The 17,145-nt window shown below is 33.2% G+C and overlaps 1 protein-coding gene across 5 annotated transcripts; it reads left to right on the forward strand.

Moving 5' to 3' along the window:
* Positions 1–55: 55 nt before the first annotated feature.
* Positions 56–8,878, forward strand: LOC111424983 (tigger transposable element-derived protein 4-like). 5 transcript variants are annotated; one of them, XM_023058723.2, is made up of 5 exons: positions 75–154; positions 3,104–3,180; positions 3,237–3,464; positions 7,206–7,333; positions 7,526–8,878. In XM_023058723.2, coding segments are annotated over exons 2-5 (1,698 nt in total). In that variant the 5' UTR covers positions 75–154; positions 3,104–3,179; the 3' UTR covers positions 8,867–8,878. The 5 variants fall into 5 exon arrangements, with proteins under 5 accessions (XP_022914496.2, XP_022914491.2, XP_022914494.2 ...); XM_023058726.2 differs by having other exon boundaries at positions 3,104–3,137; XM_071200645.1 differs by lacking the exon at positions 3,104–3,180 and having other exon boundaries at positions 100–154.
* Positions 8,879–17,145: the final 8,267 nt, after the last annotated feature.

The raw sequence follows: 17,145 nt of genomic DNA on the forward strand, positions 1-17,145 counted from the left end.
AAGAAATCAAGATATAAAATAGATATTAACTATAAGTACACGAATTAAAGTGGTTATGTCGACCCGAAAATCGTTTACAATTCAAGAAAAAGCTGAAGTTATCAAATTGTTAGAAGCTGGGGAATCAAACGGATCAGTGGCGAAGAAATTTAAGGTAAATTTATGTTTACAATTGAAATAAATAATGATTTAAATAAAATCTTTTTGTTTTTATGGTGTGTTGTGTATATGTGATGTGGAAAGCCAAAAGGGACCAGTTGTCTAAAAAAAATCAAATTTTTTTACACCAAAACAAAGTTGATATATTAATAAGTATCTTAGTTATACCTAATTTTAATGTATCAGACAGGACAAAGGGCATTTTGAGAGAAATGTGTTTAAAGTTTTCACACTTTATTTTTCATATTTAAGAAACAAGTAGTAATACATCAAATTCCTGTTTTAAAACAACACAATATGATCACATTATGATTTAGAACATTGAATCTGTCTATATTAAATGGATCATTTGTTGAGGTTCATTAGGATCTTCAACTACTTCAGGAATGTCAACAGGTGGGCATAGAATGCTCTTTGATTCTTCTTTACAGTACTTCCTTATATTTTTATAAAGATACTGTTTCCTTTCTTTAGTCATTCCTAAAAAAAATTTAATTAAAATGGTTATGAGGAGAAAATTAGTTTTTAAATACAAATTAATTTAACTTACCTGGTGGTGTTATTTCTTTTGGAAATCCTGAGGAACCTGTTCTGATGTGAAAATTGTTTCTATGGATATTAGTTTTGCATAGTACTTTTCCTTTGTTGTTTTCATTGAACTCAAAATAATTGTACTGAGTGATGAGAAGTATTTTCTTGGATTTAAAATCCTTAAAAAAGTTTAGCCAGTCAAATACCTGGATCTTAACATCGCCCTTTTCCAGAGTTTACTTCAGAAGTTGGCGTAAACTGAAATACGTAATCAATCAGTTCTTAGATGTACATTGTTCAGAACTTACCAGGCACCATAATAGAGGTGATAGCATTTTAGTCAGCGACTCGCCTCCCAGACTGGCTATGATCTGCCGACTTTTCAACATGGTTATACACCATTTTATTGTCTTTTTTATTATCTTTTACGTTTAGAGCCTTCTCTTTGGGTTCATAGGAGGTGTTATCAAACGCACCCTCTATGTCTATGAAAGCACATAAGGCTATCTCTTTGGTTGCAATTGCCTCCTCTCAAGTGCTAGTCAAAGCATGGAGAGTAGTAATTGTTAATTTTGCTTTCTGGTAAGCATGTTGGCTAGGCTGGAGAGGATTAGTGACAAGCACTCGATTCCTAAGGTATTGATCGATTACCTTTTCCATCCCTTTGAGGAGAAATGAAGTTAGGCTAATTGGTCTGTATGCCTTGGGGTCGGCAAGCTTTGAACCTTTAATAGAGCTTACACTTTCTGGGATTAGGTAGTTTGCCTGTTTATTAGTTGCTTCACACATAACCCTCCAAAATTCTGATCTTAAACAGCACCAAAAAATAAATTGGGCCAGGTTGTAAGAGGTTGCTGGGAACGTGAACTTGTTGGGCCATATCGAAACTGTAAAGGGCACTTGTCTCATGCGGCTTATCAAGACAGTCTGTGGTCGTTTTTATTGTATTTTTCTAAAACATTGGCTATTTTCTCTTTTTCACTTGCAACCACCATAACAGCCCCAGAAGTATAATGTTTTAGGCAAAAGGAGCACAGGCCTGAGTTTGGTCTCATGATGACAATGGTGGAGCATGTTTCTCGCCAAATGTTTGTGAACACAGTCAATGATACAGATTTTTTCTTGCTATCACTAGAAGGCAACAGTTTTAGATTGGTGTTATATACAATACTACTTCTGGCAGATAAATCGCATGTTGCTCAGCATAATTGTTCAGGATCTTCACAACGTACTTTCTGTCAGTAACTGAAGTAGCATTCTTATCAATTTTGTTGCAGCCTTTGCAACAAATCCACTGTCATTGTATATTTTCAAAATTCGTTTTCATCTCTTTGTTTTGATTTGGTGACAAAACATGTAAGTATCCCTACAGACCTGCTGACCTTTGATTAAATAAGTGTTTTGTAGTTGATTTCTGACAAAATTTTCTTCATTTTTCAAACATCGCAGTTGGCCCAATATTACTTGATCCAATATGTTTACGTTATTCCAGTATGGTCGATTTCAGCAGCTTCAAGACGCATTTTTGAATAGGTATTTATTGAGAATTTAGTTGCGCACACTTTCTCCAAAAAATCTACAATTAGCTGGCGGTCATTTTCACTGGCAAAGCTGCCTAAATTAACATTAACTTTTTCTAAAGCTACTATTTCGAGACCTTCGACATTTTCATCAACTATTTCTAGGTCATTTTGATTTGCTTCAATTTCTATTACAACATTTTCTTCAACAATAGGAATGTCGTCATTATCGAAATCCGCAGAATCCAATGTCGGTACTTGATCAAGAAAGTCATCTGTCAGTAGGCTTTGGCCAACATCCTGTTCAGCCTTTTCATTGTTTTCACTTGATTTGTCACTATTTCCTGATTGCACATCAAAATAATCATGATAAGCTTTAAAATCTTCCTCATTTACTGCTTTTTTCGGTCATACTGAAAATTTTACTCTACCGACAACTGGTCCCTTTTTGATTTCCGCATCATATATACTTAAAAATATAGTGTGTCCATAAAGTCATGGTGCACTTTTCAACAGTTCACAGGAAAGCAACATAGAATTGCGAAATCTTCATCAATTAAAAGAAAAACTCTCCAAGTCGCGTGTACAACGAAGCACCGCCACATAAGAATAAGAATAGTTTGTTGTTCTTGTAGGCCATCACTAAGTGTTGAGTCATTAAAGGAAAGCTACCTAAGGAATTCTCAAATGTCTATGATTCATAAGTACACAGAACAGGAGATCTATTTTCCTTTATTGCTTTCCTGTGACTGATTATGACTTTATAGACACCTATAAAATGAAAAAAATTAAAAAAAAATTAATTTAATTTGAAGTAAATCCAAAAAATGACGTCAGTAACGGACCTGTGTCACTCTCAATCAGCTGTTGTTGTGTTCATTGTGTGCTTTTAGGTAAATCGCAGATATATTTATCCTTCTTTCTAAAGTAAGTTTATTTTGGAATGACTTTAAGCTAATATTTACCACAAGTACGTTTTATTAATTAAACTTTACATTTATGTGCTTATAATCAATATACTTATAGTGCCAGGCCGGAATTGTGCCGTTTCAACCTGTAAGAACAGTTATATGAAAAGTAAGAAGGAAGGAAAATCAATAATTTATCATAGTTTTCCAAAAGATCAAAAAATGCAAAAATTGTGGGCAAAAAAAACCGGATGTACTAATGAACGGAACTTCAAGAATTGCCAGATTTGTTCCGATCATTTCTGCGAAGACGATTACGAGAGGGATTTGAGAAATGAATTATTAGGTATCGATTAAATTGATTAACCCTTTTAGTGCCGGGCGAAAAACTATATGTATATAATTCAAAAAGCAGTGTATTAAGGATGACAAAATGATGACACAAATTTTTCTATATTCATTGAAAATTATATAAATAGTAAAGGTATAAAATATAATAAAGAAAGTAAAAGATGAGTTCTCTCTTACAAAACGTATTTGTAAATATGAAAAGTCATCTTTACATCATAACTTTATATGGATCATTTATTACAAAGTATATGCTTTGAATTTCTAAGATATTTTGTAACAAAATAAATAATATTGGATGGGAAAAATAAAGAATAACTCCAAGGTACTTACATGATAAGTAACATTTCTAGGGTTCTGGCCAAAATAAAAATTTAAGAATTCAGACTTAAGTATTATCAATTGCGTTCATTTCGACTAAAATATTTTCAGATTTCCAGCACTTCCGGTTATACCGGATATCGCCACTTATTTTATTTTTTAAATGGAACACCTTGTATATTTTTACATATTTGGATTTGTCTATTTTCAAGGTTTATGAATAACTTTATTTTTTGCAATTTGATTCGGCCGTTCTCGCGTTATTCGAATTTTTCTAGAAAAATCTGCTCTAGCAGACATTTATTCAAAAAATCAGAGAACACTCGATTTTTGGGATATCAATTTAGGATTCAGAACATGCTTAAGCAACATGATGGAGTATGTTTTGGTGCCGAGAACGGCTGTCTAGAACGTTTGGTCACTTTACTATGGCACGTTAAGTTTTCGAAATTTGGAAGTACCATAACTTCATTTTTTTAAATGGCACCTCTCATATTTTATTACTTAGTCGTCTTCGGTGTCTCATTCTACATCTTTTATATCCCATGTGTCTCATACTTAACATTAATAGTTTGGGAGATAATTAGGGTTTTTTGAAAAATGCACACATCATATGGATATTTAGCTTAATGTGCCAACCCCAGAACCGTCTAATGACCGGTCTCGCTGAGACACCCTGTATATTTGTGATATAATTTGGCATAATACTTCATTATCATAACATAAATATTTATATTTAGATATTGTAATGTGTAATATGCAATTCTTTATTGCACCTATTGCAAATTGTGCATGATTTTCGTTTTGGTCCACCATCCTTTATGCTGGTGGATGTTTCAGCCAATTTTTACTGTCATCCATTCTCTGGTTATCGACTGAATAATATCGATTATAAATTCGAGTCGTGTTTAGATTCTGCCTTCTGTATTTTGCTAATACAAGATGTAAGAACCATTCGGAAGAAAATGGCGAAAACTACTTTTTTGTAATTCGCGACGGTAATGAAAGCTATTACAGTACTCAAACGGGTGCTGTAATGACACTCTTTACAGCATCCGATGCTGTAATGAGATTTTAGTAACATTTTATGGAATCAGTTCAAGTTGGTGACATTGGGTCATTAATTTTTCTAGTTGTCAATGTGACAATGTTTGTCTATGGATGTTTAAACACGTTCTTAGCATCGAATACAAAGTCAACAATGATGAGGACATTGACTCTGAGCAATTTCTCTTATTTTGGGAGGTGTACATCAAACTTTTTTTTTCAGGTGAATATATTTTGTGTTTTGACAGTTTCTAATTGTCAATTCAAAGTTTCTATTTTCAAGTGTTACCAACTGCTACATACCTATTTCCCTACATTGCCAAAATTTATTTTATTTTTGTTAAAAAAAAAGGATGAAAACGCGAATTACAAAAAATAGCATAAAAAACACGTTTCATAAGACTTAAAACACTCATTCATTAAAAAACTCGTGGCTTCGTCACTCGTTTTTCAACTTGAATTCGTGCTTTTCAAGCGTGTTTTACGAAACTTGTTTTTTAATATACTATTTTGTAATTCGCTACGGTAATGGAAGCTATAACAGTACTCAAACGGGTGCTGTAATGAGACTCCTTACAGCATCCGATGCTGTAATGAGATTTTAGTAACATTTTATGGAACCAGTTCAAGTTGGTTACATTGGGTCATTAATTTTTCTAGTTGTCAATGTGACAATTTTTGTCTATAGTTCGTTTTTTTTCTATAATACTTGTCAATGTAAATTATTTAGGGTTTCTGTTGGTATTATCTAGGACCCTTATAAAATTTATGTTGTTTTCATGATTTTTAGTAACATTAACACTAATTAGTTACTGACATAATTAGTTGAGGTTAAAATACTAATAAATTTTTAGATAAATACGATTTTGACGAAGTACATATTTGTTATAAAAACGTGCTACAAAGTAATTAAATAGAATAAAATACCTTTTCTAGGTAAGTAAATGGCAAATAAAAACCCCACAACACTTTTTATGCACCTTTTCTTTTTGAATAACGAAAGCTCAAACGTCAATGTGACATATTTACTTCAAAACATGATAAAACAAAACTCCCTGTTAATTTTGCCAACTTTACAACAATTTGACAGGTATTATAGAAAAAAAATGAACTATATGGATGTTTAAACACGTTCTTAGCATCGAATACAAAGTCCACAATGATGAGGACATTAACTCTGAGCAATTTCTCTTATTTTGGGAGGTGTACATGAAACATTTTTATCAGGTGAATACGTTTTATGTTTTGACAGTTTCTAATTGTCAATTCAAAGTTTCTATTTTCAAGTGTCACCAACTGCTACATACCTATTTCCCTACATTGCCAAAATTTACTTTATTTTTGTTAAAAAAAAAGTATAAAAACGCGAATTACAAAAAATAGCATAAAAAAACACGTTTCATAAGACTTAAAGCACTCATTCATTAACTTGAATTCAACTTGAATTCGTGCATTTCAAGCGTGTCTTACGAAACTTGTTTTTTAATATACTATTTTCCAATATTTGAGAGTTCTTCTTTCATCCAAATAGGAATATAACATCATGCCTGATGTGTCTACACTTCCCATATGTTTATTATATTCAATCATAATAGCTGAGTGTTTTATTGAGCCTTTTTCTATGTGGACAAGTTGTTTCGGGCGCCCTCTTGCAATTTCTGCTTCATAAACGGTGGAACATAATATTTTCTATTACTACGGATTGTGCCAGTCAGTTATGTCTGTTTTTCGAACTATGATCTTGCTACTAAGATGCTTGTAAATAAATTGTCGGCTTCCACATGATACCCTTTCATAAGATAATTGCCCATATTCAATAATTTATGCACTACGATGTAGCTAAGATCGTTTTCTCTTAACTGCATCAGTCAGCATTCAAAATTTTATGCCCCATTTACGATACTTTTTATTTGGAAGATATTGACTCAACGACGTTCTACATTTCGTGCCGACTAACGATTTCAATACTCAAATGTTGATAATTCGAATGAATGATATTTGAATTTATTATTTACGTGGGTTACAACTGGTTCAAATTTTGCTGTAGAGTCATATCCTGGGCTATCACGTGTTGCTAATTTGTTATTATCTACAACATGGAAAAACGCGCAAATTAATTGAAACCTAATTCGGCTAAACATTTGGCCAAACCATGGTTTGTTGACCAATAACTGAAAAGTGTCCGGCTACGTGCGATTCCTATTTTTAATAGAACGGCAGTAAAAGCCCTCATTTCTGACACTTTGGTTGTCTTCTGATTTGTTTCACTCTTCAATAAGCTCTATTTTGATGGCATAAGTTTAGGCCTATCAGCCTTCGGTACTAAAAGGGTTCAAATTGATTACAATAAATGATTTTATTTGTCATTTAGGAATCCCTCCACGAAAAGTTTTAAAAAAGACAGCTGTACCATCACTCAGATTAGAAAATGCGAATCAAGCAGAGGTGGAATACGCAATTACAAAAAGAAAAAAGCCACAACATGAATTTGATGACCAGGTTAAGTATTTAATATTTAGAATAAATCAAATACGCTTAAAAAACACTAATTGATAAATATTTTTATAATAAAGTTTTATTCAATACAAGATCTGCCTTTTATATTACATTTTGATACCATGGTTTAATTAAAACTTTGTAATTATCCCATTTTAATCATAAAATAATAATAAAATTTTATTATTTGTTTAGATGTCTTCATCAACAATTTCGACGATATGGAAAAGTCGCGATACCGTAAAACAAGTTTTTGAAAATAGCCCAGCTGCAAAAAGATTACGTCCTTGCAATGAAGTCTTAATAGATAAAGCTTTATTAAAATGGTTAAAAGCTCAAATGAGTAACGATATTGAAGTAACCACAACCGCTTTGCAAGAGAAAGCAAAAGAATGCGCTTTAGAAGTAGGAGTCACCGATTTTCAATGCACTGGTAGTTGGATTCAACGTTTTCGTAAAAGATACAAGAATATTTGCGGCAAAAAAAGCGAAATCGTGGATGTACCAGAAGAATTAAGCGTTAATTGGTTATCAACAGTTTGGCCAAGTTTAAGAAAATCCTACTTAGATGATGAAATTTACAACGCGGTTGAGGCAAGTTGTTTTTATGGATTTTCTTCAAATAGATCCTTTGTAACGAATGAAATTAATCCGCAAATTCGTCGCGATTTTTCAAAGGAACGCTTAACCATTTTAGTAGCAGCTAATATGACGGGGACAGATAAATTGAAACCTTTTGTTATTGGAAAATGTAAAGAATGTTTTTTTAACTCTTTACTCGTTGATTATGAATATCATCCGAAAGGATCGATTAATTCAAATATATTTGAGAGAATAATAAAAAAATGGGACGATAATTTTTATCAGCAAAAAAAGAAAATACTTTTACTTCTTGATAAATCCTCAATGCGTTTGATGTTGGACGATTTAGAAGCGATTGAAGTTGTATTTCTCCCCACAAATATAAAATCACCTTTCAAAACGGGCAAAAAATCATCAGAATCAGTTATAATAACCGTAAGAAATGATTTTAGATCATTAGAAATTAAAAAATTTCTCGAAAATATAGACAATTCAGATACTCCAAAGCAAATAAATATCGTTGAAGCTTGCGATATGATTTCAACGGCTTGGAATAACATTTCCCAAAGCTCCATATCAAACAGTTTCATCACCGGCGGTTTTAATGTTGACGCAAAATTTCAAGAATGTTCCAATGAGCCTTTACCCATAGAAGTGTGTCTTACTCCTTCGATAAAAGAAGAATTTATGGAGGAAGATAACGAAATTAAGATCAAAGAGGAAAATGAAATAAGTATAACTGAAAATCAAATTATACCAGGGAATAGTATCAAAATTAAAGATGAGGTTGATTCGGAAATTGTTCCACCAACGCTCGAAGATGCAGCTTTTGCAATTCAAACTTTAAGAAACTTTTTTACGTTTAATCAAGGATCTGATTATGACAGAACAACGAGTGCAATTTCTTATTTAGAAAATTTAATTGAAGATTCAAAAGTATTAAATAAAATGTAATTAATAAGATTATTTTTCTATATATTTTTTTTAATTTTACCCCGTTATGATTATAGTCCTGAAATGACATCCATTCTGTGCGAATTTACTTTATTCTGGTACTACATCTTGCACATTTTCTTCGCGTACTGCGTTTAGGTTGGTGATCGGAATTTATGGTTTTAATTTCTTCTGAAATCGTTCGTTTATGTTTGTTTATATCCATTTTTTGTGCGTTAACAAAACTAACTTTTCTGCCAGTAATCCATCAATCTTGCTTTCGAAAATCTTTATGCTTTATGGAATTGCCTAAAAGTTTGTACACAATAAAAGAATTCACTACACTGGCATCTAAACAATGAAAGAATATATGATGCCACAATTTCTGACTTTTTCTGTCCAATTCATAATTTAACTTTAATTGGTCAAACTTGGTTTCGTTATAATCTATAATAGTGATTTTTCAAAACGGCTTTTTGCATTAAAAAGAGGATACTTTAATTAATAATTGGTGATATTTCCACAAGGATTCTTCAAGAAATTAATTTTATAGCTAATTTTGAAAATTATCGATGAAAATTGCAACATCGAAAATTTTATCAAAACTTCAAATATTGTTTTCTCAAAAACTAAAAGTTATTTTTCAAAATGGGTTGGTTCATTGGAAAGAGGACACTTTTATTAACACTTTGGGAAATTTTCATACTCATATTCCAAGAAATCGATTTTATACGAATTTTTAAAACTTAATCGGCGAAAATTGCAAAATTCGAAAAAATTATCGATCATTTCAAAAATTTATTTCTCAAGAACTGAAAGTGATTTTTCAAAACGGCTTTTTGCATTAAAAAGAGGTTAATTTAATTAATAATTGGTGATATTTCCACAAGGGTCCTTAAAGAAATTAATTTTATAGCGAATTTTGAAAATTATCAATGAAAATTGTAACATCGAAAATTTTATGAAAATTCCAAATATTGTTTTCTCAAAAACGAAAAGTTATTTTTCAAAACGTGTTGGTTCATTGGAAAGAGGACACTTTTATTAACACTTTGAGAAATTTTCATAGTCATATTCCAAGAAATCGATTTTATAGGAATTTTTAAAACTTAATCGGCGAAAATTGCAAAATTCGAAAAAATTGACGATTACTTCAAAAATTTTTTTCTCTAAAATTTAAAGTGATTTTTCAAAACGGCTTTTTGCATTCAAAAGAGGATACTTTAATTAATAATTGGTGATATTTCCACAAGGATCCTTCAAGAAATTAATTTTATAGCGAATTTTGAAAATTATCGATGAAAATTGCAACATCGAAAATTTTATCAAATATTGTTTTCTCAAAAACTAAAAGTTATTTTTCAAAACGGATTGGTTCATTGGAAAGAGGACACTTTTATTAACATTTTGGGAAATTTTCATACTCATATTCCAATAAATCGATTTTATACGAATTTTTTAAACTTAATCGGCGAAAATCGCAAAATTCGAAAAAATGATCGATCATTTCAAAAATTTATTTCTCAAGAACTGAAAGTGATTTTTCAAAACGGCTTTTTGCATTAAAAAGAGGTTACTTTAATTAATAATTGGTGATATTTCCACAATGGTCCTTCAAGAAATTAATTTTATAGCGAATTTTGAAAATTATCGATGAAAATTGCAACATCGAAAATTTTATCAAAACTTCAAATATTGTTTTCTCAAAAACGAAAAGTTATTTTTCAAAACGGGTTGGTTCATTGGAAAGAGGACACTTTCATTAACACTTTGGGAAATTTTCATACTCATATTCCAAGAAATCGATTTTATACGAATTTTTAAAACTTAATCGGCGAAAATTGTAAAATTCGAAAAAATTGACGATTACTTCAAAAATTTATTTCTCTAAAATTTAAAGTGATTTTTCAAAACGGCTTGTTGCATTAAAAAGAGGATACTTTAATTAATAATTGGTGATATTTCCACAAGGATCCTTCAAGAAATTAATTTTATAGCGAATTTTGAAAATTATCGATGAAAATTGCAACATCGAAAATTTTATCAAATATTGTTTTCTCAAAAACTAAAAGTTATTTTTCAAAACGGGTTGGTTTATTGGAAAGAGGACACTTTTATTAACATTTTGGGAAATTTTCATACTCATTTTCCAAGAAATCGATTTTATACGAATTTTTAAAACTTAATCGGCGAAAATAGCAAAATTCGAAAAAATTGTTAATTATCAGTCTTCTCAAGACATTTGCACGAGTCACGCATGCTCTTGCTTTTCTCGGCTTTAGCGTGTTTAATAGCAGTGGTTTAATTAAATTTTAGTTTACTACCTACGTGAACAATTTTCCTATCTGTGGGGGTGTGATCACAACTATGGAAACGCAAGGTTCGGGGGCTTCGGCCTCGGAATCCGACCAGGACCCGGACGGTGAGTTCAGACTCCCTAACAAAAAACGCGGCCGCCCGAAAAAATACACACACACGGATCGTCCTCACAAAAAACAAAACACTAGCGGCAGTGATTCCGCATTTAAAGTTCCGCATCCACCTAAAAATAAAAATTATCCACCGCAAACACCAACAATTTTTCGAACTCCACGTGCTCCAGCCGCTAACCGGTTCTCTGATCGCCCGCTTACGTACCAACAACAGACAAAAATCTACAACTCGGTGTTCTTCATAAAAACAAGTCTTCCGCTAAGCAGGATTCAGTTGTCCGAAATTTGGACGAAACACTCACTTAATCCACGTGACATTATAATAAAAACAAAAGAGGGCTTTATTATTAAATCGGAAAATTCCAAACCACAACAAACCATCAATTTAAATCTACTAAAAAATCAAAACATCATCTCAGAGTTTTCTGAATCAAGAAATTTTACACCATCTATTAAAAAAATTCCATCGGCCTCATACTCTGCAGTTATTGCTTCCGTTGATCTTGAAATTACAGATCAAGAAATTAGCGAACATCTGAACTCGCTTAATATATCACACAGATACTGTAAAAGAATTATCTCTAAAGCCACAGATAAGCCCACCTATAAAATTAGGATAATTTCCGGGTGTGTCGACTCCTATCAAAAGCTTCTGCAAGCAGGAGTATTCTTCAAAAACAACCACTTTCCTGTGTTTGAAAGCCGCGCTCCACCGCCAATGCCGATCCCGTGTAGTAGATGCGACGAATTTTCTCATACCTCAGACAAATGCACTGCCACAGTGCAGTGCTCAAAATGCCTCGGCCCACACAGTACCACTAAATGCACCTCACAGCTACCTGAGAAATGTAAATCCTGCGGCCTAGAGGGACACAGTGCCTGGTCACTAAAATGCAAGAACCGCCCCACAGCTCCCATTCGAGGAGTCCCTAACGTTAGAATAAAATCGGCTAATAAAAAATCTGACCAAATTTCTACAAAAACAAAAGAAACACGCATACATAAACCAATCACCATTCACGACCACATTATTGATACCTACCTCTCAAAAATTAACTCACCCAAACCACGCGATCGTCAAGAGCTTATCAATTCCCTCAAACGGAAATTTGTAGAAAACTACCAAATCGATACGATTGTCGCATTTTCTGGAAGTTACATGTACGTTATCATGATTGATCTTCAGGACACCTCTAAGCCATCTCCTACAGAACCTATCCACGGCTACCAATCCTCGATTCCGCAAGATCAACAATGACCAGCATAAAATTATTGTACGCAAACATTAACAGCTACCACCCGAAATCACACCTGATCGGAAACTACATCATTGACAATCATATCCGTTGCGCAATGTTTGTGGAAACAAAATCGAAGTCTTCCATCACATTTAGAAACTGGACGTCAATCCAAAATCACGGCAATATTATAAATAGAGGAGTCAGAGGAGGAGCGGTGGCTATGGGCCACCCCGCGATACAATTGAGAAAATCCAACCCCCCCGCAATCAACTCTCCATTAAATAATGCACTTCATTTTTGTATCACTATCGGGACAGACTTAATACATGTTTTCTTAATTTATATCCACCCGTTTAGTAAAATTGAAGAATCCATATTTAACATGGCCTCACTGCACGACAAATGTCTCATAATTGGTGACTTCAATCCGAATCCAACCAAAAGGAAACACATAAGACATTTCCTGAATATGTCCAATTTCGTACAAATCACGACTCCCCCCACGTACGTTATGGAAAACAATCCGAACTCTACTCCTGATCTACTGTTCTGTACAAGAAACATCCGCGGTCTAATTACACAGGTAGAAGTTGTTCCGGATTTATGCTCCGATCACTTGGGCATTTTAGTTTATGTCAACGTCACAACCAACATACCTAAACCTGTTCCGACTTTAATTAAAAACTATAAGCTTTGCGACATGGAGACAGTTAACTCAATAATGAAAGACTTCATAGAAGCACATCAGACAATCACAGTTGACACGATCTCAAGGTTTAACAAATGTCTTAAGGAGTCAATAGACAAAGCGAGCCCATCCAGAACCACCAAACACTACAGTTTTCCGCTACCTCCATTTATTATCAGACTCATCAAGGAGAAAAGACGCCTATATCGAGACTTCAGGGTATATGAAGTGCCTGAGTTGAAAAAGAAGTTTAATGAGTTCAACAAAAAGATACAGAAACTAATTCAGCAATACAGAACGGAAAAGTACATGGAAGCCTGTGACAAAATAAAACTGTGTAAAGGAAGAAACTATTGGCACGAAATTCGAAAACTATCAAGATACCAAAAGACACCTGGAACGGAGGAGCTCATTGATCCTACCGATGGCGGTGTGCACTCCAACCCTGAAGAGATTGTCAACATACACGCTGACTACCTAGAAGGTGTATTCACCTTTACCGAGGATGTTTCGTTTTGTCCCCACAATAAAAACATTATAGATAATTGGTACGAATCCGCATTTTTGACACCGTTCGAGACACCCGAAGATGCTCTCATGTTGGAAGACGAATATTTTACTCTTCTTGGACAGGGAAAAGATACTGCTCCCGGTTATGATAACATCACAAGGAAACTGCTTAGAAGTCTAGATCTTAACATCCATGGCTTTATCAGAAAAATAATTAACTTTTGCCTTACGACTCAGCATTTCCCGCGCGACTGGAAGACGTCTATTATAACTTGTATTCCCAAGAAGGATTCTTCTCTATCTGATCCAGCCAACTATCGCCCCATCTCACTGCTCCCCGTAATTGGAAAACTCTTCGAGACGCACTTGAAGAACAAGCTCCTGGCTGCGGTATCAAAGAAAATTCCGCCTTACCAATTTGGCTTCCAATCCGGCAAATCAACATCCCAGCCACTAACTATTCTGGTTTCCAACTTCCAGGCGGCACGTTTTATAAAACTGAAATCTGCAGCAGTTTTTCTGGACGTCCGAAAGGCCTTTGACTCCGTGTGGCACAAAGGATTGCTATTTAAACTGGATAAGCTAAAAACGCCATACTATCTTCTAACCCTGATAAACCAATTCCTGTCGAATCGCTCCTCCATCGTGAAGTTGAAAAATCACTTCTCCCACAGCTTCTCCGCTCAGCAAGGCCTTCCTCAGGGTTCGCCTATCTCTCCCTCTCTATACAATCTTTTCTGCCACGATCTTTACAACGACAACCCAGACGCCTTGAACCTCACTGCATACGCACTACTTTATGCCGACGACACAGCATTGGTCTCGCACAGTAGGGATATCACTTCCTCGGTCCGTAAGCTGCAGACGCTCATAAACGAAACGGAAAATTGGTACCGAAAATGGCGCATCCTACTCAATCCCACAAAAACACAATTTTTTGTCCCATTCCTCTCACCTCGCTCTCCCTCTCCCACAATTACAATCCAATCAACGGCAATCTCCGTCTCACCAACCTGTAAGTATCTTGGCATAATACTTGACAGAACGCTTAAGTTTTCCACGCATGCAACCAAGGTGAAGATGAAAGTAAAGACACGCGCCAAACACTTTAAATCTCTTTCGTTCAGCGGTCGCGGAATCTCTACCTCATGTGCCTCGCACATCTACAAGACCATATGCAGGCCCATCATAGAATATGGATCAATACTGCTAAGCAACGCACCAAGAAGAACGAAGTACCACCTGGAAGTAGCGGAAAGATCTGCACTGAGATCCATCACCCGAATTAGGAACCCCCGTAATCCCCTCTTTAACCCTAGCAATGATCTGCTATACCAACTTACCGATATACCCCCTATCCATACCCGTCTTCAATCTTTGTCCGATAAATCCATTCTAAATTTTCCTACCAACGCCTTGCAACACACGCTTATAACGCCTCGATTACTCCACCCTCGCAACAACCCACCTCTTCTCTTCCAAAAACTCCTGGCCGTCAGAGAAGACTGAAACAAGCCGCCGACTACAAAAATCACGGGCAGAAAGACCCTGGTCGGTAGCCCTATTCTCACCCCTTCACTTTTTTATTTTTGTTATATACACATATTATAGATATTTATATTGTTATTCTTATTTTTTTTTTATGTAGTGGGTACTGAATAAAATTTGTTTTCTTCTTCTTCTTGTTAATTATTTCAAAAATTTATTTCTCAAGAACTGAAAGTGATTTTTCAAAACGGCTTTTTGCATTAAAAAGAGGATACTTTAATTAATAATTGGTGATATTTCCACAAGGATCCTTCAAGAAATTAATTTTATAGCGAATTTTGAAAATTATCGATGAAAATTGCAACATCGAAAATTTTATCAAATATTGTTTTCTCAAAAACTAAAAGTTATTTTTCAAAATTGGTTGGTTCATTGGAAAGAGGACACTTTTATTAACATTTTGGGAAATTTTCATACTCATATTCCAATAAATCGATTTTATACGAATTTTTTAAACTTAATCGGCGAAAACTGCAAAATTCGAAAAAATTGTTAATTATTTCAAAAATTTATTTCTCAAGAACTGATAGTGATTTTTCAAAACGGCTTTTTGCATTAAAAAGAGGATACTTTAATTAATAATTGGTGATATTTTCACAAGGATCCTTCAAGAAATCAATTTTATAGCTAATTTTGAAAATTATCGATGAAAATTGCAAAATCGAAAATTTTCTCAAAACTTTAAATATTGTTTTTTCAAAAATTAAAAGTTATTTTTCAAAATGGGTTGGTTCATTGGAAAGAGGATACTTTTATTAACATTTTGAGAAATTTTCATACTCATATTCCAAGAAATCGATTTTATACGAATTTTTAAAACTTAATCGGCGAAAATTGCAAAATTCGAAAAAATTATCGATCATTTCAAAAATTTATTTCTCAAGAACTGAAAGTGATTTTTCAAAACGGCTTTTTGCATTAAAAAGAGGTTACTTTAATTAATAATTGGTGATATTTCCACAAGGGTCCTTCAAGAAATTAATTTTATAGCGAATTTTGAAAATTATCAATGAAAATTGCAACATCGAAAATTTTATCAAAACTTCAAATATTGTTTTCTCAAAAACTAAAAGTTATTTTTCAAAATGGGTTGGTTCATTGGAAAGAGGACACTTTTATTAACACTTTGGGAAATTTTCATACTCATATTCCAAGAAATCGATTTTATACGAATTTTTAAAACTTAATCGGAGAAAATGTCAAAATTCGAAAAAATTGTTGGTCATTTCAAAAATTTATTTCTCTAAAACTAAAAGTTATTTTTCAAAACGGCTTTTTGCATTAAAAAGAGGATACTTTAATTAATAATTGGTGATATTTTCACAATGATCCTTCAAGAAATCAATTTTATAGCTAATTTTGAAAATTATCGATGAAAATTGCAAAATCGAAAATTTTCTCAAAACTTTAAATATTGTTTTTTCAAAAATTAAAAGTTATTTTTCAAAATGGGTTGGTTCATTGGAAAGAGGATACTTTTATTAACATTTTGGGAAATTTTCATACTCATATTCCAAGAAATCGATTTTATACGAATTTTTAAAACTTAATCGGCGAAAATTTGCAAAATTCGAAAAAATTGTCGATCATTTCAAAAATTTATTTCTCAAGAACTGAAAGTGATTTTTCAAAACGGCTTTTTGCATTAAAAAGAGGATACTTTAAATAATATTTGGCGATATTTCCACAAGGATCCTTCAAGAAATTAATTTTATAGCGAATTTTGAAAATTATCAATGAAAATTGCAACATCGAAAATTTTATCAAAACTTCAAATATTGTTTTCTCAAAAACGAAAAGTTATTTTTCAAAACGGGTTGGTTCATTGGAAAGAGGACACTTTTATTAACATTTTGGGAAATTTTCATACTCATATTCCAA

This window comes from Onthophagus taurus, chromosome 11, assembly GCF_036711975.1.
Source record: "Onthophagus taurus isolate NC chromosome 11, IU_Otau_3.0, whole genome shotgun sequence".
NCBI lineage: Eukaryota > Metazoa > Arthropoda > Insecta > Coleoptera > Scarabaeidae > Onthophagus > Onthophagus taurus.